The 26,999-nt window shown below is 39.7% G+C and overlaps 1 protein-coding gene across 1 annotated transcript in view; it reads right to left on the bottom strand.

The window, feature by feature from the left end:
- Nucleotides 1-26,999, bottom strand: part of PHLPP2 (PH domain and leucine rich repeat protein phosphatase 2) — a 69,142-nt gene that overhangs the window by 24,569 nt on the left and 17,574 nt on the right. The window contains exons 3-9 of the mRNA XM_053606287.1: nt 23,796-23,929; nt 13,536-13,726; nt 8,426-8,551; nt 6,552-6,706; nt 2,863-3,009; nt 2,227-2,457; nt 403-605 (exon numbers count right to left, since the gene is read on the bottom strand). Of these exons, the coding sequence (XP_053462262.1) occupies nt 403-605; nt 2,227-2,457; nt 2,863-3,009; nt 6,552-6,706; nt 8,426-8,551; nt 13,536-13,726; nt 23,796-23,929 (1,187 nt within the window). The remainder of the gene's footprint in view (nt 1-402; nt 606-2,226; nt 2,458-2,862; nt 3,010-6,551; nt 6,707-8,425; nt 8,552-13,535; nt 13,727-23,795; nt 23,930-26,999) is intronic.

Below are 26,999 nucleotides of genomic sequence, written 5' to 3'. Positions count from 1 at the left end.
CAAAATTATTCTTTTGAATTTTTTGCCTACCCATTAAAAAAAATGATTTCTTATGGATCATACAAAAAGCAGTGGTAGGCCAGATTCAGTCCCAGGGCCAATCCCTGTTTTAGATATTGCTCCTCTGTTTTGAACATGCTTGCCCACCTGTCCCCACCCCGTTATTCTGTGACATGCCTCTTATTATGCTCACTTGGTAAATCTCAAAGTATCCTGCCATGTCTGTTCATGCACATGGCAAGCACTTAAGCATTGACACTGAAGTGAAAGATAAAGCCAGGCCTTAGTAAACCATCCATTCTATCTGCCAAGTGGCTGGGAAACACCACAGATGTCACCATTGTTAGAAACCTCTGACTACAGCTGAAAGAGAAAAAGCAGGAGGCCGGCCAGAGAACTCACTGTTGGAACTGGCGTAGAGTGTTCGAAGGGAGAAGCCGCTGAGGGTCAGCTCCCTCAGCTGGTTCCGCTCACAGTGCAGCTGCTCCAAGCCACACAAGGAGCTGAGATCTAAGTCAGTCAGCTGATTGTCCCGGAGATCCATGTGAGTGATGTATTTATTTCCCTCCAGATTTTCAATAACCACGGCTTTCAAATGGTTCATCCTTAATATTCAGAAATAAGAAAATAATCAGAAATAAATTCTATTAAATGTGGTTACCAAAAGAAGAATAGGAGAGGTATGAGCCCTTCCTAAACAACTTAAGAATTTACTTTGCTTCATTTTGCAAGGTACTATATAAATAATCACAGATAGTTTATAAACCCAAAACTAAACTAAACCATCCAGACTGGCAAATTAAATTAAAAGATGGACAGAAGGGACCATAGCCGCAAACAGTTAAATACTTACATCCAAATGCCTAATAAGGTTAGGTAGGGGCTAAGAAGTAGGGCAAAGGAACAAGAAGATGAACCCAACCTTCTGAGTTAGCGAGCAGCAAACCAGTCCTGAGAGCAGGATGTCAGAGGTCTGAGAAAGCGGCCATACTCTCGTTGCTGTGCCTGTGCTAGCTCTAGCTCTAGCACTAAGATTCACATAATGTTAATTAACAGACATAATTCAAAGGAAAATTAGAGAAAGTGACCTTTTGGTTCTTTTCTATGCACATATATGATTTAACGCATGCACGCCTATTCTAATTTTTCTGTATTTCAATACATCTATCTCTTATGCTATCTTTAAAGGAACATAAAGAGCTTATTATAAATGACACTACATCCACTAGGCACCTTTCACCAGCTTCCTTTGGGAAAAGATTATGACCAGCATATAAAAATCTTATGAAAACTTCCTAGTAGTGAAACCATTAACATTTTAATTTTAATACTAGGGAAATCAAGAAGAAACCCATGGTGCATCTTACAAGGGTACATGTAAAACTTACTAAATGTAGAATATAAATGTCTTAACACAATAACTAAGAAAATGCCATGAAGGCTATTTAACCAGCTTGATAAAAATATTTCAAATTGTATATAAAACCAGTGCATGGTGCCCCAGGATTGCATTAATGTACACAGCTATGATTTAATTAAAAAAAAACAAAAAAAAAAGAAGAAGAAACCCAGTGACTCAACAAAAAAATGGTCAAGTTTATGGAAAACTACAAACTACTAATATGCATATAAAAAGGTGCTCAAACTCACTCCTGAGCAAATGTTGACTAAAACAGTGAAATACTATTTTCCACCTACTAGACTGACAGTAAGAAAAAGTACTGCTAAAACCCAGTGTTAATAACCTGTGGCTCAGTGAGTAGGGCGCCGGCCCCATATGCCGAGGGTGGCGGGTTCAAATCCAGCCCCGGCCAAACTGCAACCAAAAAATAGCCAGGCGTTGTGGCGGGTGCCTGTAGTCCCAGCTACTTGGGAGGCTGAGGCAGGAGAATCGCTTAAGCCCAGGAGTTGGAGGTTGCTGTGAGCTGTGTGAGGCCACGGCACTCTACCAAGGGCAATAAAGTGAAACTCTGTCTCTACAAAAAAAATAAATAAATAAAAAAAAATAAGGATGTGAGGAGATACGAATGCTCATGAAATGCTGCTGGGCTCTGCACCTGCCCGATGCCTCATCTCTCTGCTACTAAGTACCAAACCAAGTTCTATTATAGCTTGGAAAACATCTATTTCCACACTGCTCTAAAATCCTATTGTTTTAAAGAAGTCTTTAACATAAAGGCTCCTCGGTGTCAACCTGCAGGGAGATACGGTAGAGAAGGGCCTCACCTCAAGTCCACATGCTTGACATGGCTCATTCTGTTCAGCACCCCCAGGCTGAGCATTTCCAGGCAATTTCCTGCCATAACCACTTTATCTAACATAGTGAGTTTCTCATAAACCTCAGGGATTTGACTAAAGTTGTTGAAAGAGATTCCCAGAGAGGAAAGCTGTTGCAGATTTCCCAGTTCTTCAGGTAAAGTAGTCAGAAAGTTGCCATCAAGACAGAGAGTTTGAAGACTGTTGGAGCAAAATAAAACAACTTTATGAAAGATTTCATTAGAATGGATAAGAACTTGAGTTATGGATTCTGCCTTATGTTACTAATTTATTACTAATCCATAAATGATAAAATGTCTTAACTCTTCACCTGTAGACACTTAACAGATAACTTATACATCCCTCTTAAAGGAACCTGCATGAATGGTCCCTCTGAAAGGGAATCAAGACCTCTGCTGTTGAAGCTGAAAGATCAGTCACTACAGTAGGCTCACAAATCTCTGATGGAAGAAACTGTTGCTGACTAGAATCCTAATAAATACATGACTTAAGTTGCCACAAGAGCTCATGGTACCACTTTCATTCCAAATGCCAGATAAGTTCTGTAAGGGGAAAAAAGGAATCTAAGAAAAGTCAGTTACTTACTTTAGCAAATTGCCAATCTGACTTGGTAGGTCATGAAATCCATTGCAGGAAAGGTTGAGCTCAGTCAGGGTGGAGATTTCACACAACAACACAGGAAATGACCCGAGTTTATTGTGGGACAAGTTTAGGCCCTTCAGCTGAGAAAATCTAAAGTGCAAAAGCAAAAGTTTATACTACATTTCAACAAATCTGTTACTATATCTTTACAAGAGACATCAAAGGCCTTTGATAATCTATCTTAAATGATCTATTTTATCTATTTATTATTTTTTTCTTTTTTATCTTTTGGAGACAGGGTCTTTCTCTGTCACCCAGCCTGGAGTGCAGCGGCACAGTCATAATTCATGGCAGCCTGGAACTCCTGGGCTCAAGCAATCCTCCCACCTCAGCCTCCCAAGTAGCTGGAACCACAGAAGTGAGCCATCACACTGGCTAATTTTTTTTTTTTTTTTTTGGTAGAGATAAAGTCTCACTTTATGGCCCTCGGTAGAGTGCCATGGCCTCACACAGCTCACAGCAACCTCCAACTCCTGGGCTTAAGCGATTCTCTTGCCTCAGCCTCTCGAGTAGCTGGGACTACAGGCGCCCGCCACAACACCCGGCTATTTTTTGGTTGCAGTTTGGCCGGGGCCGGGTTTGAACCCGTCACCCTCGGTATATGGGGCCGGCGCCTTACCGACTAAGCCACAGGCGTCGCCCATACACACTGGCTAATTTTTATTTTTTGTAGAGATGGGGGTCTCACCACATTGCCCAGGCCGGTCCTCAACTCCTGGGCTCAAGCAGTCTCCCACCACGGCCTCCCAAAGTGCTGGGATTACAGGTATAAGTTACCATGCCCCACCTTAAATCATCTATTTTAAATGTCCATCATAGAATTTATCCAAAAATATTTACTAAGCATTTACTATCTGCCAAACACTGTGTGGGCACAGAGGATACCAAGATGACTACTGCACAGTCCACCCTGTCAAGGAAACCAGTCTAGTGTGAAGGGAGTGCTCTCTTCTCCTTAACAAGGCAGAAAACTTGAAGAACAGCTCATGCTGGTACAGCATTTTGTGTTAAGGCATGCCTGATATGCTTTAAATCTCTTTCCATTATTAAATTTCTACATGTAATGCACAAAAGCTTTGTAAGAATTAATCAACTCAGAAACAGGAATACTTAACAAATACATAGATCAAATCCTGCAATAGGCCAGGCATGGTGGCTGTAATCCTGACACTGGGAGGCCAGGATGGGGGTCCTGCTTGAAGCTAGGCATTCAAGACTAGCCTGGACAACACAGTGAGATCCCATCTCTACAAAAACCTTTTTTCTTAATCACATTATAAGCAACTTGTTTCATATTGAAATTATATTGGCTCAAATGTTATTTAAAATAAATGAACCAATTGGAGCTTGAAAATGTGAATATGACATAGCATTTTACTGAAATGTGATCTAATATACAATATGACCTTTTAGTGCTTCTATTTTGTTCACAAGTAATCTATGTTATCTTATCCAGACACAGTATTGTCACAAAATCAATCCATAAGATGAACTCTAGTTAATTCTACTTGAGAGTGTTATACTAGCTAATTATTATTATTATTTTTTTTTTTAGAGATAGGGTATTACTATGTTGCCCAGGCTGGTCTTGAACTCCTCAGCTTCCAAAAGTACTGGGATTACAGGTGTAAGCCACAATGCCTGGCCTTAAATGATCCACCTTAGATGTTTACCATAGAATTTATTCTAAAAATATTTACTGAGCACCCGCTATGCATCAAACTGTGTGGGCACAAGTGCAAGATGGTAAGGGTAAGGTACTACTCTCCCTGACAGTGATCTCTACCACCAGCTCCTAGATTAGAACACCTGCTCCCTCACTCTAACACTTCCCTTCCAAATTCTCAACTTTTGATTTCCAGATGACTTGACCCTGATTATCAATTATTCCTTTGGCTTTGTGCCTTGACTTCAGAATTTACAATCTAGCCCTCAGACCAGTTTAATCCTATTTTCATAGCAACTCAGAAAGAAATGCTAGAATCCAATTTCCCTAAATTAGGGCTTGTTTACATTTTTATGTGCCAATATTATATTTTTACATGCCAGTATTATTAAAATAACTATCTCCTTACTAATTAGCAGCTTACACTTGAAAAACTTTCTAGAACATAGTATCAGATGAGATACATTCAAATCACAATTGTTATGTGGAAATTACTCTAGAATCATTAGTTATTAAGGCAGTATGTAAAACATGTCATTCTAATGTAATTACCTTTTTAATCACCATATAATTTAAATCACTGTGAATGGTTTAATATCTAATTTCTCCTTTTCTCACTAGAAACCCAGACAATTACTTACACCATATATTTATTCACTGTTATCCATTTTGGGGTGGAGGAGTGAAGTGGGATGGATAGAAGGTAGGAATGGGAAACATATTTTAACAAAAAAGGTGGAAAAATATGTGGGTCAGTCCTGTAAGGGTAAAATGGTTCCTTTATTAGAAGAGAGAAATTTTGGGCAGCGTTTGTGGCTCAAAGGAGTCAGGCACTGGCCCCATATGCCAGAAGTGGCGAGTTCAAACCCAGCCCTGGCCAAAAACTGCAAAAAAAAAAAAAAAAAAAGAAGAGAGAAGTTTTATAGCTGACAAAAGGCTTAGGAGTTGGCAACAGAAGGTACAAAGTAAAGATAAAGCCATGTCTCTGGGAGTGAAATCTTTGAAATTTGGCTATCTCCTTTAAGTCATTTAAATTTAATACTTTTTTTTTTTTGAGACAGAGCCTCAAGCTGTTGCCCCGGGTAGAGTGCTGTGGCATCACAGCTCATAGCAACCTCCAACTCTTGGACCCAAGCAATTTTCCCGCCTCCGCCTCCCAAGTAGCTGGGACTGCAGGCGCCCACCACAACACCTGGCTGTTTTTTTTTTTTGTTTTTTTTTGTTTTTTTTGTAGAGACAGAGTCTCACTTTATAGCCCTCGGTAGAGTGCCATGGCATCACACAGCTCACAGCAACCTCCAACTCCTGGGCTTCAGCGATTCTCTTGCCTCAGCCTCCCGAGTAGCTGGGACTACAGGCACCCACCACAACGCCCGGCTATTTTTTGGTTGCAGTTCAGCCGGGGCCAGGTTTGAACCCGCCACCCTCGGTATATGGGGCCGGCGCCTTACCGACTGAGCCACAGGCGCCGCCCACACCTGGCTGTTTTTGATTGCAGCTATCATTGTTGTTTGGCGGGCCTGGGCTGGATTCGAACCCGCCAGCTCAGGTGTATGTGGCTGGCGCCTTAGCCACTTGAGCCACAGGCGCCGAGCCAAATTTAATACTTCTTATTCAAAAAATTCCCACATAGGAATCTCTTGTTTTACCCTGGCTGCATACCATGCATCACTGCCAACACTTTATATAAAAAGATTATCCAGATCAATGGCAGCTCACTGTTGCCTCCATAACAGATCACTTGCATCAATCTTCTGTTCTATGGGCAGAAAGGGCAGATAGGAGAATTGCCTGAATAAAAAATTTTGCTTCATCTTCAAACAGGAGAGGGAATTTTAAATATTTACACCATGCAGCATGCTCACTTACACCTCACAGGTACAAACCACTGATTGGTTAAAACCAGATTGTTACTTCTAACAATCTGGTTTTAAAATGTCAGTCTGGAAATCTATTCTCCACATACTTGTAGAGCGTGTCAAGGCCCCCTGGTCTTTCTAGCTGCATGAAGTTGTGTCGCAAGTTGAGGTAGGTGATATCTTGACTATAGAAGAGATGCTCAGGAACCTCCTCCAGGCTGTAACACGAGAGATCCACAGTACTGATGCGCTGGGACACCACCTAGAAAAGGCCAAAGAGCACAGCCTTCTGAACTAGCTCTGAATGTCTATCAGCTAGATTCAAGTGGAGTTTCACTTATTTTATGTGTTTATTTTTCCAATAGTTTCTTGTCAGAGAATGTGGAATGGCATTTATATAAAAGGGCACTAAGTAAAAACATAGGAGGGAAAAAAGGTAATGAAATAGCAATTATTCATTTATAAAAACGAGTTAATTTTTACTTTTTTTTTTTAAATCTCACTCTGTTGGCTCGGCGCCTGTAGCTAAGTGGCTAGAGCACCAGCTACATACACCGAAGCTGGTGGGTTCAAATCCAGCCCAGGCCTGCCAAAAAATGACAACTACAACCAAAAAATAGCTGGGGGTTGTGGCAGCTACTTGGGAGGCTGAGGCAAGAGAATCGTTTAAGCCCAAGAGTTGGAAATTGCTTTGAGCTGTGACACCACAGCACTCTATAGAGGGTGACATAGTGAGACTGTCTCAAAAATAAATAAATCTTACTCTGTCACTGTGGGTAGAGTGTTATGGAATCATAGCTCACAGCAACCTCAAACTCTTAGGCTTCAACAATCCTCTTGCCTCGAGCTCCCAAGTAGCTGGAGCTATGGGTGCTGACTATGATGTCCAGCTAGTTTTTCTATTTTTAGTAGAGATAGGGGTCTTACTCTTGCTGGGGCTAGTTTCGAACTCCTAAGCTCAAACGATCCACCTGCCTCGGCCTCCCAAAGTGTTAGGATTACAGGCATGAGCCGTGGTGCCCAGTCTAATTGCACTCAGCCTAATTTTTACTTTTCCCTAAAACTGTAAGCTTCTTAAAAACAGAAGTATAAATTATAAAGACTCCATAAGATAAAAAGTGTATACAAATCACGAAGATGGAAAGGTAACATTTCATGCAAAAAGTAATCGTGGGATGATTCAAAAGAGGCAGTGTGATAGGAAAAGCCATGGCCTTTTGTAGTCACACTGGCTCTGCTGCTTATTTGCACAGCTTCTTCATCTGTTGTGAGGATAAAATTAAATAACCAAGCACACAGTACACTGCTGAGCATGCAAAATACGCTCAAAAAATATTAACTTCTCTTTAAAAAGGCAGAGAAATAATGGAAATAAAACCAGTTTTATTCAAAGCAAATTTTATAGCCAACACAATATAACCACAAAAAATTCATTAAATCCACAACAAAGTTTATATTTCTATAATAGTGTACTAATAAAATATGGGCTGTGAAAATGAATCTAAAAAACCCAAACTGTGTCATTGGAAACTGTTATCACTTGAAGTAATTCATTAAGATTATTCTAAATATATACAGACCAAGAAGCACTGGGCTACAAGTTAGGAACTGGATCCATCTATCACTGACTGCTGAGGTCAAGGGAAAGTCATTTAAATCTCATCTCACTGTGTCTCAATTTGTTCAAGGATCAAATCTCTTAATCCTTCTAAGGCCTGAAACCTCACAGAGATGGCACAGAGGTAAATGCACCTAAAAACACTTTTGACAGCACTGTGGGCTATCTATGCAAAAACAAAAAATAAATTAAGGACTTTGTGGAATTCCATGATTTTATTCATTATATGTATACTCAGAAAGGCCTAGAAAGAAAATTAAAAATTATAGTTTGCTTTCTTGGGAGTAAGTTCAGTTTCAAAACACATTTCTAACGGGCTTCTCCATTCTTATCTCCACACCAGGACGTCTGGCCGCTTATCACCTTGGACGCTTGCCGCTGCCATCTCTGGTACTCTGCCAAAGTCTCAAAGCTGACATGATAGGTCTGAGCTTGGGCTCCAGCGGAGCTGAACGCCAGGGAGTACTGCCGTCGCTTCACTTCTTCTACCTGAAGACAAAGAGGGGAGAAAACCAGAACAACTAAAAAACTCCTGGTCAAAAACCAAAAGGTAATCACAAGACAAATAACCCAATTTAAAAAATAGGCAACGATCTAAACAGACATTTCTCCAAGGAAGATATACAGATAAGCACACAAGACATTGTTCTACATCATTAGCCATCAAGGAAATGCAAATCAAAACCACAGTGAGACACCAGCCACCCGCCAGGACAGCTGACATTAAGAACATGGACAATAACAAGTGTGGCACAGGAAGGATCTGGAGAAACCGGAACCCTCACACTTGGTTGGTAGATGTGTAAAACTGAGCAGCAACTCTGGAAAACAGTCTGGCAGTTCCTCAAAAGGCCACACACAGTGACCATGGTGTCTGACCTACAAGTCCACTCCTACGTTTATATCTCTGAAAACTAAAAACAGGTCCACATACAAACGTGTACAGCCAAGAAAGCAGAAGGGAAAGAATCCGGTAGTGAGTCTCCTTATCCCTACTGCATTTTTGGTGATTCTATGATTTTTACTAAAATCTTCTTGGGTATGAGTCTTATTGAGCTATCATTTACCAACATTAAATTCACTAATTTTTTTGTTTTGATTCACTGATTCTAAGTGAAGAGTCTGATGTTCTTTGTTTTTTTTTTTTTTTTTGAGACAGAGTCTCACTTTGTCAACCTCAGTAGAGTATCGTGGCATCATAGCTCACAGCAACCTCAAACTCTTGGGCTCTAGCAATTTTCTTGCCTCAGCCTCCTGAGTAGCTGGGACTATAGGCACCTGCCACAACACCCAGCTATTTTTAGAGAGAGGGTCTCACCCTTGCTCAGGCTGGTCTTGAACTCCTGAGCTGAGGCGATCTACCCACCTTGGCCTCACAAGTGCTGGGATGACAGGTGTGAGCCACCACACCCAGCCAGTTTGATGAGCTTTTATAAATTTAACCTCCTGACCACCCACCAAATATCCCCTGTGGCCCTTTGCAATCAACTCCCTTCCCCTATGCCCTAGCAATCATAGATCTGTTTTCTATTTTTGCCTTTTCCAGAATGTCTTAATAAATGTAATCACAGAATAAATAGACTTTTCTTTTTTTTTTTTTTTTTTTTGTAGAAACAGAGTCTCACTGTACCGCCCTCGGTAGAGTGCCGTGGTGTCACATGGCTCACAGCAACCTCTAACTCCTGGGCTTACGCGATTCTCTTGCCTCAGCCTCCCGAGCAGCTGGGACTACAGGCGCCTGCCACAACGCCCGGCTATTTTTTTGTTGCAGTTTGGCCGGGGCTGGGTTTGAACCCGCCACCCTCGGCATATGGGGCCGGCGCCCTAATCACTGAGCCACAGGCGCCGCACCATAAATAGACTTTTCTATCTGGCTTCTTTTGCCTAGAATAATGCTTTCAAGATTTAACCTTGTTCTTATGTATATCAGCAGTTTATTTATTGTTTATGATGTGGAAGGACTACATCTGTTTATCAACTGAGCATTGGGTTGTTTATAGCTTTTGGCTATTAAGAATAAAAGTCCTAGGCTCGGTGCCTGCAGCTCAAGTGACCAAAGCGCCAGCCACACACACTAGAGTTGGCCAGTTCGAATCCAGCCCGGGCATGCCAAACAATAATGACAACTACAACCAAAAAATGGCTGGGCATTGTGGTGGACGCCTATAGTCCAAGCTACTTGGGAGGCTGAGGCAAGAGAATCACTTAAGCCCAGGAGTTGGAGGTTGCTGTGAGCTGTGATACCACGGCACTCTACCCAGGGTGACAGCTTGAGGCCCTGTCTCAAAAAAAAAAAAAAAAAAAAGAAAGAAAGAAAAAAATAATAAAACTGCTAGGCCAGGCATGGTGGCTCACGCCTACAATCCTAGCATTCTGGGAGGCGGAGGTGGATGGATTGCTGTAGCTCTGGAGTTTGAGACCAGCCTGAGCAAGACCTCATCTCTATTAAAATACTACCCCAGCTTAGGTGGTAGGTGCCTGTAGTCCCAGCTACTTGGAAGGCTGAGACAAGAGGATCGCTTGTGCCTAGGACTTTGAGGTTGACATGAGCTATGCTGCCACGGCCCTCTATCTGGGGTGACAGAGTGAGACTTTGTCTCAAAAAAAAAAAAAAAGTAACACTGCTACAAATATTCACTTACAAGCCTTTGTAAAGACATATTTTCATTTCATTTCTGAAATGAAATAAAAATGAAATAAAAACTAGAATACAATTGCTAGGTCATCTGAAAAGTGTATGTTTAACTTTACAGGAAACAAACTGTTTTCCAAAGTAACTTCCTTCCCAGCAATGGCGTATAAATGTTCTAGTTGCTCCTTGTCTTTTCCAAACTTAGTATTCATCAATCTTTTAACTTCAGGCATTCTAGTGGTATACAGTATCTCACCCTGAATTTCAATTACATTTCCTTATTGACTAAAGACATTGAGGATGTTTTAAAAAGGATTTGAACAGACCCTTTCCCAAAGAAGACAGACAATAATCTTTGGCCCAATATTTTATTGGTTTGTCTTTTTATTACTTAGTTGCAAAAGTTCCTTATATATGCTAGATACGAGTCCTTTTTTGCATTTAAATTTTCATATTAATGTTTTGTGTGGTATTAAAATAACCACTCAATTTTCTTTTGGTTGCTGTTTGAGTAATATATGCTACTCTTATCATCTCGCTTTCAACCTTCTATTAATAAGTTTTAAATATATCTCTCATAAACAGGAGTAGAAGTTTAAATAACAATTTGACAATCATGATTGTTCTGATTACTAATACATTTAGATTTATTTCTATCACTATAATTTGTGATAATTTACTCTGCTAATTATTTTGCTCCTTTTTCTTAACTCGTCCTGCCTATAATTTTCTATATTCTTTTCCCACCTCTACTTTTAGTGGGTTACACTAAAAATTTTTTAATTCATTTTTGACAATTTTTCTAATAAATTTAAAGATTATTTCGTGTCTCTATTCTCTTATCCCAGGACTGTATCACACTTTACCTATTAAACACATTAATACATCTTATATTCAGGCTAATTTGATCTTTTTCTGCTTGTTTGTTTTGTTTTGTTTGAGACAGAATCTCATTCTTTGGCCCAGGCATGAGGGCAGTGGCATCCTCATAGCTCACTGCTACCTCAAACTCCTGGGGTCAAGCAATTCTCCTGCGTATCTCCCAAGCAGCTGAGAAGACAGGTGCACACCACTACGCCCAGCTAATTTTTCTATTTTTTTGTAGAGACAGGGTCTCACTCTTGCTCAGAACTGGTCTTGAAGTCCAATCAAGCAATCCCAGAGTGCTAGGATTACAGGCATAAGCCAACACACCAACCAAGCTTGACCTTTTTTTAAGCATAAAAATTTTAAACTTTCTACAATGAATACTGATAAATTCACTGTCATATTTTATCAATATCAGCTCTTATCACTGTTTTTTATATACCATACCTTCCTTTCGAATTTACTTTCCACTGTTGTTTTATTTTTTTCTTTTTCTTCTCTCTCTTTTTTGGGAGGAAGGAATATTTTTTTGGAAGATAACCTTTAGTAGTTCTTTCAGTGAGAATATGTCAGCTCATTAGCCTTTGTATGTCTAAAAATGTCTTATTTTGCCTTGACTCTTCTCTTCTAAGAAATTTGGCTGGGTATAAAATCTAAGTGGACATTTACTTTCAACAATTTTGCAAATCATCTTCTAGCACCTATTTTTGATGATAAAAACACAACTGTCACTCCTTTGCAGGTAGTCTCTTTCTCACTGGAAGCTTTAATGATTCACTCTTCATCCCTTGTGTTCTACAGTATGTCTAGGTGTAGATTTATTTTTATTTATCCAACTCATTATTCAGTGTACTTTTTATCTGAAGATCTATCATGTTTGTCTTCACTTCTAGAAAATTTCAGCCATTACTTTTTCAGATATTGCTTCTCCCTTCTCTTTTACTCTCTTCTCCGGATGTATTTGATGTATACCTGAGCCTCTCTTAAGGGTTCTTTTATATTTTTTATCAGATATTTCTCTTTTTAATATACATATTCTATCTATATTGCTGTGTATTTGGATCAGATTTGATATCTCCAAGTATGAATTCACAAAGTCATTTTGTCTGGAAGTCCTCTTAAATTCAGGTTGGTTTTATGACATTCAAAATTCAAGACAGAAGAAATAAAACTACATATTGCTTCCTATAAATATTAACTTTTCTGCTTCTGGACATTTGTCATTCTATTTGACTGACTAGCAAGTGAACTCTTTTCCTACGATGGGGAATCCTCTAAGGCATATGAGAGAAAAGGCACATCTCTCTGGCTGCTAGACAGGAGCTTATGAATTTTAATCTATTGGCAAAAAAGGAGAAATCACAAAGAATCTATTTTATGATGGATGCTGGTATTTATCTCCAGTTTCCAAAGGCAGCTGCTAGTGGTGGCATCCCTTGTCTACTCTTGCTGTCAGCAACGTATCTAGTGCCTAAAAGTGGAGGCAAGGGTGTCAACAGCTGGTTCTGCAGAAAGATTTGAAGCATGAATAGCCTCTGAACCTCCCAAAGAGTTTCTGATATAGTCTTTAACAGTGCTTCTTTGAAAAGAGAAAAAGCTATGGAAGCATGTGTGGCATTTTATTTTGTTTTATTTTCTGAAACAAGGTCTTGGTGTATCACCCAGGCTGGAGTGCAACGGCATGATCATAGCTCACTGCAGCTTCAAACTCCTGTGTTCAAGGAATCCTCTCGCCTCAGTCTCCCAACTAGTTGTGGCTACAGCTGCACATCATCATGCCTGGCTGATATTTGTATTTTTTATAGAGACGTGGTCTCCCTATCTTGCCCAGGCTGGTTTCAAACTCCTTGCCTCTAGTTATCTTCCCACCTCGGCCTCAAAAAGTGCTGGGATTACAAGTGTAAGCCACTGTGCCCAGCCAATATTTTCTTAATTAAGATGATCAAATGAATACTTCATCTTTGTGAGTCTTACCTTTCCCCCAACCAGAGGCAAAATGTGCATCTTTCCAGTTTGACAATCCTTCACTGAGGAAACAATAAGGCAGGTACCACAGAGAACAACCAGGCGTTCAGCCCACTTGTGCAGTTGAGTCTTTCCCTTGCGTACGTTATAGATGCCAGACAGTAGGATTCGATCCAGATGATCCATGTGACATGGTTTTTCTGAAAAGAAAATAATAGTTCATAATCTGCCATTAAAGTAGTATAAGAATACTGAACAGGCAAAAAACAGTGTTATATGTCAACATTCAACAACTCCATTTATTGATATAAGTGACCAAGCAATATAGGTATTACAAAACAAAATCTGAGCCCTAAAATATTATCCATCACTGAATTTATATACGTATCATGGTAGTACCTGTGAATTTTGGTTTACAAAGCAAGACTTTACTGGAATGCCACTGTTAACCGTTCTTCCCAGCAGTTGTTATTTTCTGTGTATGCAGAGAAAGGCGGAGTAAGAGTGGTTAAGATCATAACTTTAGGGTCAGATACGTGAGTTTGAATCTTGGCTGTGTCACTTCCCCTGTTTGCTTAAACTCCTTCATTTCACTGAGCTTTACTTTGTTCACTGATATAGTTTGGACCTTAATATATACTACCTAGCTTTAAGGGGTTCCAGTAAAACTTAAATAAGATAATAAATGTTATGTGTAAGAATAGTTTTAGGTACAAAAGAAGTATGGAATAAATGACAGCTACTATTGTTGTTAGTCTATTCATGAAGTAAGAAATTAATAATTACAGAAGTACTAATACTCTGATTCTGTATATAATTTTCATCCCTCTGACTCTCATAGGGAGAAACTTATGGGTGACATCTCAGTCAGCTATTAGCACGATAAAGGCAGAAGCTGGTATGTGTGCCCAAGACTGTCTCTTTCTTTAAGCATTCTCCTTTCCATCAGACGTCTTCATGTGCCTCAGACATAGTGAAGAGAGGTGAGAGGTGAAGTTTTTGGTAATAGCACTACTAAAAACAGGTAAGCATCTACACATGGAAATAAGCAGGAGCGGCAGGAGCATGAGGTGGTGCAAATGGTAATCCAGGAGTTGGGAAGACCGGGTTATAATCCAGCAGTAACACATAACTGATTATGAAACCTCAGGCATTACTTTAGTCACAAATATAGTATTCAAAGAATGTATATTCAGAATGAGGAAATGGGCAGATTTCCTCGAAGCCTTAAAAGCATATCATGCAATAAAACTTTGTATATTAACACTAGATACATGGGATAACCATTTCATCTACTATTCTAGCCCAATTCTTTCACCTACATAGTCTTTCCTCAGTATTCACAATGGGCTGGTTCCAAAATTCTTCCACAAATACCAAAATCCACAGATGCCAAGGTCCCTTACATACAATGGCATAGGCCAAGCACAGAGGCTCACACCTGTAATCCTAGCACTCTGAGAGGCCAAGGTGAGAGGACTGCATGAGACCAGGAGTTTGAGAACAGCTTGACCAAAAAAGCAAACCCCTCATCTCTACAAAAAAATTTAAAAATTAGCCAGGCATGGTGGCACACATTTGTAATCACAGCTACTTGGGAGACTGAGACAGGAGGAGCAAGTGAACCCAGGAGTTTGAGGTTGCAGTGAGCTATGATGATGCCACTGCAATCTAGTCCAGGAAACAGGCCAAGACTCTGGCTGAAAACAAAACAAACAAAAAAAAAAGCACAGTATTTGCACATAGTCTACATACAACCTCCTATATACTTTGAATCATCTCTAGATTGCCGATAATGCCTAATATAATATAAAACTATATTTTCTAAATTTATGTATTTTTTACTGTTGCACTGTTGTTTTCAAAATGTTTTTGATCCGGGTGGCGCCTGTGGCTCAGTGAGTGGGGTGCTAACACCATATACTGAGGGTGGTGGGTTCCAGCCTGGCCCTGGCCAAACTGCAACAAAAAGAAAAGACGGCCAGGCACTGTGGCAGGAGCCTGTGGTCCTAGCTACTCGGGAGGCTGAGGCAGGAGGATTGCCTAAGCCCAAGAGCTGAAGGTTGCTGTGATGCCACAGCACTCTTCGACGGCAATGGAGTGAGAATATGTCTCCAAAAAAAGAGGAAAAAAAATGTTTTTGATCCTCATTAGGGATGAAGGGCCACCTGTATTCGAAACTCCACCTTCTCAGTGTTTTGTTCTCCCAGAGCTATATTTCCTAAGTGCTCATTCCATGCTTCCAGCTGTCTTCCAGGCATCTCCACCTAGACATTTATCACTGTGAAAACCAACCAGGCCGAAACCAAGTCCTCACCAACCCTGAAACCAGCTCCTTCTCACAACCCAAGCTCTATTCCCTCCTCAAGTCACCCAGGTTCAAAACCTCACAGTTAGCTCTAACTCTTGGCTCCACTTCCCACCAACCATCAATGTTTACTGACTAGTCCTTCAGAAAGTCTCTCCTGTGAACAATTCCTTCCCATCCCCTACTTTAGGTTCCCTATCATTTCACAGCTGAGTGACCCACACTTGACCAGATTCTCTAGCTCACATGGAGCACATCACCTCCTGCTACCATCTGCCAAATGAAGGCTAAGCTCCTAGTAGTACAGCCATGGCCCAAAACACCCTGGACGCAAATTATCTATGATTCACCAGAACATATGATGAAATTTCTAGTCTCCTACCTCTGTCCTCTTTCATTTCTGCTTATTATTGAAATTCTGCCAAATTTTAAAGAACTAATTCCAATACAACTTCTTCACAAAGCCTTCCCCAATTTCTAGAGCTCTCCCTGATGTCCCAAGGGCAGTGATAGTGAACATCCTGCTGATTATCAAAATAGATCATATATGTATACTAGTTAAAATAGTTTTGCTATTGGCATAAGAAAAGACAAATAGATCAGTGTAACAGGTAGAATCCAAACACAGACTCTTGCTTATATGGAAACTTAATAAAAATAAAAGCCATGTTCCAGATCAGTAGGAAAAGGTGGGCTAATTTCACTAATTTTGTTGGGGCAACTGGCTAAAAAAAAATAAATAAATAAAGTTAGATTCCTCCTGTCTATCATATTTTAAAAATATGAACATAAAAGTACAAGAACAGGAAAACAAGACAGAACCACTTAGCCCCACCATACCAAACAGATCCCCAGTTTCTCAGGCCATAGCACTGTACAGGTCCTCGACAAAGCTCCAGGGGAAAAAATCAAATGGTGTAAAATAATCACGGGGTGGAATCAGCCGAAAAACTCTGGTAACATGAATACCAGAATAGATCAACCCCCCAAGGAAAGATATGGCAGATGTAACTGAACATCTCATTCATAAACAGCTAGCCGAGATGTCAGAAATTGAATTCAGAATTTGGATTGCAAACAAGATTAATAGAATGGAGGAAAATTTGGAATTAGAAATTTAGGCAGCAATTCAAAAGTCAGAATTAGAAATTTGAGGAGCAATTCAAAAGTCAGAATTAGAAATTTGAGGAGAAATTCAAAAGTTGTCTCAAGAATTTAACGAATTTAAAGACAAAACCACCAAAGATTTTGACACACTGAAGCAAGAATTTGCAGCCCTCAAAGATCTGAAAAATACAGTATAATCCCTCAGAAACAGAGTGGAGCAAGCATAAGAAAGGATTTCTGACATTGAAGACAAAGCCTTTGAACACTCCCAAACTCTCAAAGAGGAAGAGAAATGGAAAGCAAAAACAGATCATTCTCTCAGAGAGCTCTGGGATAATTCGAAGAAGGCTAATATCCACCTCATTGGAATCCCTGAAAGTGCTGAAGTGGCCTCGCAAGACACAGAGGCCCTTCTCCATGAAATTATGAAAGAGAATTTTCCAGACATGCCAAGAGATTCTGAAATTCAGATAGCAGACAGTTTCAGAACCCCAGCATGACTCAATCCCAATAAGACATCTCCCAGGATATCATAATTAACTTCACTAAAGTTAATACGAAGGGGAAAATTCTCAAAGCAGCCAGACGTAAGAAAGCCATTACCTACAAAGGGAAGAATATTAGATAGAATGACTGCAGATCTCTCTGCTGAAACTTTTCAAGCCAGAAGAGGGTGGTCATCGACTTTTAATCTCCTAAAGCAAAATAACTTTCAACCCTGGATCCTGTATCCAGCTAAACTGAGTTTCATTTATGATGGAGAAATTAAACACTTTAACGACATTCATATGTTGAAGAAATTTTCCATAACCAAACCAGCTCTTCAGGATATTCTCAGACCTATCCTCCATAACGACCAGCCCAATACTCTACCACAAAAGTAAACTGACTAAGAAACTTTGATCAAACTCCAATTTCCACAGTGGCAAAAGGATTAAGAATGTCCACTGGACTTTCAAAAAACTTGATACCCAAAATTTGACCAGACTTATCAATATTCTCCATTAATGTGAACGGCTTAAACTGTCCTCTAAAGAGGCACAGGTTGGCTGACTGGATACAAAAACTCAAGCCAGATATTTGCTGCATACAAGAGTCACATCTTACCTTAAAAGATAAATATAGACTCGGGGTGAAAGGATGGTCATCCATATTTCAGGCAAATGGTAATCAGAAAAAAGCAGGTGTTGCAATTCTATATGCAGACACAATAGGCTTTAAACCAACAAAGGTAAGGAAGGATAAGGATGGTCACTTCATATTTGTTAAGGGTAATACTCAATATGATGAAATTTCAATTATTAATATCGATGCACCCAACCAGAATGCACCTCAATTTATAAGAGAAACTCTAACAGACATGAGCAACTTGATTTCCTCCAGCTCCATAATAGTCAGAGATTTCAACACTCCTCTGGCAGTGTTGGATAGATCCTCCAATAAGAAGCTGAGCAAAGAAATTTTAGATTTAAACCTAACCATTCAACATTTGGATTTAGGAGACATCTACAGAACATTTCATCCCAACAAAACTGAATACACATACTTATCAGCCCATGGAACATTCTCCAAAATTGATCACATTTTAGGTCACAAGTCTAACCTCAGTAAATTTAAAGAAATAGAAATTATTCCTTGCATCTTCTCGGACCAACATGGAATAAAAGTTGAGCTCAGTAACAACAGGAATCTGCATACTCATACAAAAACATGGAAGTTAAATAACCTTATGCTGAATGATAGCTGAGTCAGCAATGAGATTAAGAAGGAAATTACCACATTTTTGGAACAAAATGACAATGAAGACACGAATTATCAGAACCTCCGGGATACCGCAAAGGCAGTCCTAAGAGGGAAATTTATAGCACTGCAAGCCTTTCTCAAGAAAACGGAAAAAGAGGACGTTAACAACTTAATGCGACATCTCAAGCAACTGGAAAAGGAAGAACATTCTAACCCCAAATCCAGTAGAAGAAAAGAAATAACCAAAAGTAGAGCAGAATTAAATGAAATTGAAAACAAAAGAATTATACAACAGATCAATAAATCAAAAAGTTGGTTTTTTGAAAAGGTCAATAAAATAGATAAACCTTTGGCTAACCTAACCAGGAAAAAAAAGAGTAAAATCTCTAAAAAAAAAAAAAAAAGTACAAGAATAAAATATAGGCTATGTTTATGACCTAGAATAGGGACAGAATATAAATGCATTAAAATGACTAAATCTGAGTAAATACAAATTTTAAACTTCTGCACAAAACAAAGTTGTGTCATTTTTATAGTGATTATTTAAAGAACTTATGTATATACTCTGAATATATATCCTTTGGTTACCATATTTATGACTAAACTTTTTTCCAACCTGTAACTTTTACATACATATTTTTAAAATATTGTGCTGATTACTACCCTCCCAGCCCACCCAGGTGGAAAAGAGCAGTGAGAAACACACACTGGCAGTTCTAGGAACCAGGTGCAGAAGTGAACACATCCACTCCACCCCATACCACTGAAGAAAATGTTCTCACATGTGCACGCCTAACTCCAGGAAAGGATAGGGAACTCATTATGAAATGAAGGGGAAAAGAAAGACAGAGAAAGGGAGGGAGGCAGGCAGGCTGGCAGATGAGGTTTAGCCAGGAGGAAACCATGTGCTCAGCTACCGTTGTTATTAAGGAAGAACAGACTTTGACAGACAGCAGTACTGCACACGCCTCTAAGCAATATGGCTCTGATCTGCTTGTTTTTGAACTTTAAATGAAAGGAAACATATTAATGTTGATTTTTTGTGTCTTTCTTCTTTTGTTTGTTTTTATGCTCTTTGGACAAAAGTGTTTTAAACAATGTGTGCAGGGAATGTGCTCCAGAAAGCAATGCTTGGGGCTGTGCTACTTGAGCTGGACAGTCCAGAATACAATGTCACTAGCAAAAATCACTCTCCAGATCAGGGGTCCTCAAACTGCAGCCCGCAGGCCACTTGAGGCAGTGTGATTGTATTTGTTCCCGTTTTGTTTTTTTACTTCAAAATAAGGTATATGCAGTGTGCATAGGAATTTGTTCAGTTTTTTTTTTTTTTTTTTAACTATAATCCAGCCCTCCAACAGTCTGAGGGACAGTGAACTGGACCCCTGTTTAAAAAGTTTGAGGACACCTGCTCTAGACCCTGTATTCTCAAATACAAATAAGAGAGCTGATCAATTGCTCTCTTAATCCTGGTGACGGATCATGTTACCCACTAACCATTAGCAAAATATTTCCATAGCTTTTAAATCATGACTTTGCACTGAGACAGCCATTCCTCACTGGTCCCCCAGCACTTGCTCTCCAACAAGAATGAAAACTAATACCCGGGACCCTGGGTACCTTCTTTAATGAGAGAACATAACATTAACTGGTTTGACCTTTGGTCCTTATGACTTTGGCCTTATTGACACTATATTCTAACAAAGCTGACTCACTATAGATCCCATACATGGAATATTTAAAGCTGATTACTAAGCAATTTACTTCAAAGACAACACTTCAAATCTTCTGTTAACAGTGGTTATTTCTGGATTCAAGAACTGGACAGTTGGAGGAGAAAGGTGAGAGGGAAAGCGTACTTTCTATGATGGTTTTAAGATATGTCCACAGAGCCAGTCACACCTATAATCCCAGTACTAGGGAGGCTGAGAAAGGTCAATTGCCTGAGCTCACGAGTTGGAGACCAGCCTGAGCAAGAGAGAGACCCTGTCTCTAAAAAATAGCTAGGCGTTGAGGAGGGTGCCTGTAGTCCTAGTCACTTGGGAGGCCGAGGCAAGAGAATTGCTTGATATGATGTCACAGCACTCTACCAAGGGCGACAAAGTGAGACTCTGTCTCAAAAAAAAATAAGATATGTCCACCAATTCTGTGATACTCCCTCCTTCAAAAGTGGGAGCCTAATTCCCCTCTCTACGGTGTGGGCTATGTTTAGTGAATCATTTCTTAATATAAACAGAAAGTGGTAAAAATGATGGTACCATATGAGGTTTGGTCATAAAAAACACTGACACCTCCATGGATGTGTGCGCTTGTCTCAGCACTGGGGGGCGTGAGCTGCTATGCTATTAGGATGTGCAGCCAGTCCCATAGCGAGAGCCACACGGCAGGGAACTGAAGCCTTCCACCAACAGCTGCTAAGAATCTGAGGCCTTTTACCACACAGCCATGTGGTGAACCATGTTGAAAGTGAATCTTCAAACCCCATACACCACACAAGTTCTCCTCTGTTTTCTTTCTTTCTCTCTCTCTTTTTTTTAGAGACAGGGTCTCACTGTAACCCAGGCTGGAGTGCAGTGGTCTAATCACAGCTCACTGCAGTCTTGAATTCCTAAGCTCACGTGATCCGCCTCCTGCCTTGGCCTCCCAAATAGTAACATATTCTAACCAAAGATAAATTAAAAAATAAATCTCTAAGGATGATTTTTACTCAGGCATGAAAAGAAAGAACAATCACTCCCAAAGAGTCAGAGTAATGGAATAATTTTTTTTTTTTTTTTTGCAGTTTTTGGCCAGGGCTGGGTTTGAACCTGCCACCTCTGGCATATGGGGCCGGCGCCCTACCCCTTTGAGCCACAGGCGCCGCCCGGAATAATTTTTTTTTTTAAGAGTCTCACTGTGGCACTTTGAGTGGAGTGCCATGGCATCATTGCTCACAGCAACCTCAAACTCTTGGACTCAAGTGATCATCTTACCTCAGTTTTTCTATTTTTGGTAGAGATGGGGTCTCAATATTACTCAGGCTGGCCTTGAACTCCTGAGCTCAAGCAATCCACCCACCTAAGACTCCTAGAGTGTTGGGAATATAGGCGTGAGCCACCATGCCCGGCCCAGGAAATAAAATAAAATGAAGCCAACTTTCAGAATTGAATTTAAAACCAACTTTAAAAATGTAATGAAGTACGGCACCTGTGGCTCAAGGAGTAGGGTGCCAGTCCCATATGCCGGAGGTGGCGGGTTCAAACCCAGCCCCGGCCAAAAAAAAAAAAAAAAGTACAAATAAAATCTTCTGAAGTGCATTTAATAATACCAGTATGTCACATTTTGTTCCAGAGTTGTATCAAGAAGTATATAGAAACTAGCCAAGCATAGTGATGTGTACCAACAGTCCTAGCTACTCAGGAGTTCAGGTCTATAGTGTGCTATGATTGTGCCTATAAACAGCAACTGCCCTGCACTCTAGCATGGGCAACACATAGAAAGACCCTATCTTGGGCGGCGCCTGTGGCTCAGTGAGTAGGGCGCCGGCCCCATATGCTGAGGGTGGCGGGTTCAAACCCAGCCCCGGCCAAACTGCAACAAAAAAATAGCTGGGCGTTGTGGCGGGCGCCTGTAGTCCCAGCTGCTCGGGAGGCTGAGGCAAGAGAATCGCGTAAGCCCAAGAGTTAGAGGTTGCTGTGAGCCGTGTGACGCCATGGCGCTCTACCTGAGGGCGGTACAGTGAGACTCTGTCTCTACAAAAAAAAAAAGAAAAGAAAAAAAGAAAGACCCTATCTTTTGGCTTAGCGCCCATTGCAGTGGTTATGGCGGAATTTGAACCCACCCCGGGCCAGCTAAACAACTGCAACAAAAAAATAGCTGGGCGTTGTTGGGGTGCCTGTAGTCCCAGCTACTTGGGAGGCTGAGACAAGAGAATCACTTCAGCCCAAGAGTTTGAGGTTGCTGTGAGCTGTGATGCCACAGCACTCTACCGCGGATGACAAAGTGAGACTCTGTCTCAAAAAAAAGGACCGTACCTCCCCAAAAAGGAAAAATATATATATGTGTGTGTGTGTGTGTGTGTGTGTGTGTGTGTGAGAGAGAGAGAGAGACAGACAGAGAGAAACTAAGTGAATGAGAGCAGGGAATCTTAGTACATATATATGTACTAAGTACATATATATTACTTAGTAATACGTATGTCTATATATTAATAATTTAACCATTTATTACTTTATTACCATATATTACTTAGTAATATATATGTCTATATATTAACCAATGTAACCATTCTGTCTCAACTGTTTGGTAAGTGGATTATATTAATCAGAATGATGTTAAATGGCTCTGTCATTTATTAGTTGTATGACCTTGAACAAGTTATTTAAGTTCTCTCTGTCTCAGTTTTCTCATCTGTAAAATGAGATGGTGGTCCCTATAGCATAGGGTGAATTAGGTAGCTCCTATGGCATCGGGTAAAGAGTAAATTAGGTAATTCATAAGCATACCGGCACACAGTAAGCACTCCATGAATGTTACTCAGTAGTAGTATTACCAAGCTACGTATCATAAAAAAGTGATATCTGCAAAGGGTATCTGATTTTAATAAGTCTAACTATTGTTGAAGTGATCAGGTAAAAAATTTATAGGGGGAAAACTGCACAAAAGAGAAGAGCAAGTCAAAAATCCTAGAACTAAAGCCAATCCGCCAATACGTAAATCTAACAGATGTACTCATCAAATGTCGAGTCATATATTGCGATGAATACTTATTTCTCAACGTTATTTAACTATCCACAAGTTCATAGACTTTAGCAGGAGCTTGAAAAAAATAACCAGTACGAAAGCATGATCAGATCAAGATTCTGGCAAAGGTATAAAATAATTCTAGTAAGTCAGTAGAACACAAGAACAAAAAGAGCAAAAATTAAAAGGGAAGCTATTTTTGGCTCACACTTCTGAGTCCTCCCTAACCCCTGATCTCTTGTTTTTGTTGTTGTTTGTCTTTTACTATATGAGATAACTGGCTTAAATATAGCTTTTGATAAAATACTTTTAAAAGCTGAATGAAGATGAAGGCACAAATGATCAATGTAAAAGCAGTTAACATATTCATAAAGCCACTAATAAATTCTTACCACCATAAAATCGAATCATACAGCCAAGGTCAGGATTTGTAGCCTCCTCCTGTATACGCACAGGATCATCAAATCCCAGTTTGGACAAGTAATCATAAACAATCTGAAGTGGTCGTTCAATAGGTTCCAGTCTCCTGCTTGCAAAATTAAACAAATATATTTGGTAAGTAATAAAAATTCTCCATTTAATTTTTTAATCTTTCAATATATTCTTGATTTTTACTTCCAGATCAAGATTTTCTTTAAAAACCTATAGAACAACTAAAAAAGTGTTTTTCAAAGTTTCTTGTCTCAGGAGTACATAGTACTCAGGAGTATATACTTATAATACTCTTTGAGGACCCCAAAGAGCTTCTGGCTGTAACTGATATCATATAAGCTACACACGCAATTATAGAAACAGACTCTAGGGTTGCCTATTATATCCCAGGCACTATATATTTCCACCAACTTCACTGCTGATTCTTCCATAAACTAGGAATGAATGGACCAATAATTCTCCAAAATCATTCTACTACATGGCCCTAATTGAAAGCTAAGGTAAAACTAGAATGTCTAACTTTGAGGCCTCCAGTGACACCATATTTTAAATTGCACAGACTTAAAATACTTAAAAATACCTATAAAACCAAAAGTTATCAATTTGTATTTTGACAGAAGGAACTACACTAGTCATAACAGCAAGACAGCTCTTTTATAATCTTTCATTAGAAAACTAACAGTTACAAATACAGTGGCTAAGAGCATGGGCTCCAAAAGTCACTCTACTTGGGTTGAGTCTTAGTTCTGCTATTTATCAACTGCATGCCCCTGTGCAAGTAATTTAACCTTGTCATCCTAAATTCTTTTATTTAACTTCAACTCAAATTCTTCATCAATATAGTAGAAATAACAATAGCACCTACTTCACAGGACTGTTAATACATTTGTTGATTTATTTACAACAAGTTACTACGCAGCATGCAAAGTATTTAGCAAAATATCTCACATATCATAGTAAATATTCTATAACATGCTGACAATATTCAAAAGAATTTTAGTACTGAAATCAAATTTTAATTACAATATAAAACAGAGTATCTCCCTCACCTGAAACAACCAAAAACCAAGTATGGGAAAGTCGATATGTATGCAAAAGGTCTTAAAAAACATTAAATAAGGATTCTGTTCAGAAAATTTAAGTATTGTTTTATTTAGAAGAAATGACATACACTTCCCATTATGGCAAAAAGAAACGAAGGATGTCTGTGTTTTATGGCTGAAGAACTACAAAATTCTCTTATCAACAAGATTTTTAAGTAAGAAATATCACAAAACAGGAATATTACAAAGATGAACATACACAACTATGTCAAAATGATAACTTAGGAAAAGTAACCATACTGATGTGCAAAAAATAACAACTACCTGGACCCTCCTGACTTCTGAGTTCAGTCTTACAGCTCCCAGAAACTATGAAACAAATTCAGAATGAACTACTTACATGGGGAAGGACCAAAGAACAAAAAAATCTTTAAAGACCATCGAAGACTGAATTTAAAAGAAATGGAAAATGAACTTTTGGAATAAAAACACTAGTTATGATTAATCCCTAGCCAAAGAAGATCAAAATTCACAAAGGTCTTTGACAACGTTAGACATTTTCCCAGTACAATGGTAGAATTCTTCTCAAAAAGATGTATTTTAAGAGGGCCTTCTAATAAACTGTATCCTGGCGAGGTCAACATACTGTAACATGAGGGTGATTAAAGGAGGATTAACTTGAAGACAAGGAGACCAAGAAAGAACTGCATCTTCACATGTCAGGAAGGATTAGACTCACCCTGCATTGCTCCAAAGAATGAGACCAGGAACAACCAGAAACTGCATAGGTAGATTTGGACTAAAGGACTAAATACAAGGGCTGTCCAGAAGGCCCCAGCCAGGTATGTCTCTATTTTTCTTTTTTTTTTGGTAGAGACAGAGTCTCACTTTATGGCCCTTGGTAGAGTGCCGTGGCGTCACACAGCTCACAGCAACCTCTAACTCTTGGGCTTACGCGATTCTCTTGCCTCAGCCTCCCGAGCAGCTGGGACTACAGGCGCCCACCACAACGCCCGGCTATTTTTTTTTGTTGTTGTTGCAGTTTGGCCGGGGCTGGGTTTGAACCCGCCACCCTCAGCATATGGGGCCGGCGCCCTACTCACTGAGCCACAGGCGCCGCCCGGTATGTCTCTATTTTTCATAGTACATGGCTGAATACTTTCTAGACAGCCCTCGTATAAAGAAGAATCTTTTTTATTTGTTTGTTTCAGGTTCATTGAGGGTACAAAGAATTAGGTTATACTGTTTGCATTTGTTAGGTAGAGTCCCTCTTATAACTGTGGCCTGCCCCCATAGGTGTGTCATACACTGTAACCCTCCATCTCCCTCCCCTTTCCCTCTGCTGGCTTTCCCCCACCTCCCACCTTGAGTTGAGTTTTTCTCTTATGTGGTTGTATGTTACATCATCTACTGGCTTCATATTAGAATTGAGTACATTGGATTCTTGCTTCTTCATTCTTGTGACACTTTACTACGAAGAATGTGTTTCAACTCCATCCAGGTTAATACAAACGATGTAAAGTCTCCATCTTTTTTAATGGCTGAATAGCATTCCATGGTGTACATACACCACAGCTGGTTAACCCATTCCTAGGTTGCCGGGCATGTAGGTTGTTTCTACGTTTTGGTGACTGTAAATTGAGCTGCGATGAACAGTTTATTGCCAAGGTCCTGAAGTAGATGTGGAGAGAAGGGAACACTTTTACACTGCTGGTGGGACTGCAAACTAATACAATCTTTTTGGAACAAAGTATGGAGAATCCTCAAAGAACTCAAATTAGACTTCCCATTTGATCCTGCAATCCCATTCCTGGGCATCTACCCAAAGGAAAAAATAATCATTTTATCATAAAGAAGAATCTTAATAATTAGAGATGCCCAATAAGGAAACATACTGCCTCTCAAAATTGCTCACAGAGATTAGAGAGGCATCTGTCACAGATATTTTAGAAGAGACTCCTGCAAGAATCAAATTGGACCAATCTTGAGGGTCTTCTAGAACTCAAGAGTCTCTGAGGTATCTTAGACACCTTTCTAATGTGATAAAATTCTACCTGAACCCTGCCATTAGTTTAGGATTTAGAGTTCATGTATTTAAATGTCATAATTTCAGGGTCTTGT

The sequence above is a fragment of the Nycticebus coucang genome, chromosome 2 (assembly GCF_027406575.1).
Source record: "Nycticebus coucang isolate mNycCou1 chromosome 2, mNycCou1.pri, whole genome shotgun sequence".
NCBI classification, from domain to species: domain Eukaryota; kingdom Metazoa; phylum Chordata; class Mammalia; order Primates; family Lorisidae; genus Nycticebus; species Nycticebus coucang.
The sequence above is the reverse complement of the archived record's forward strand: the minus strand, read 5'-3'. Positions and strand labels throughout refer to the sequence as shown.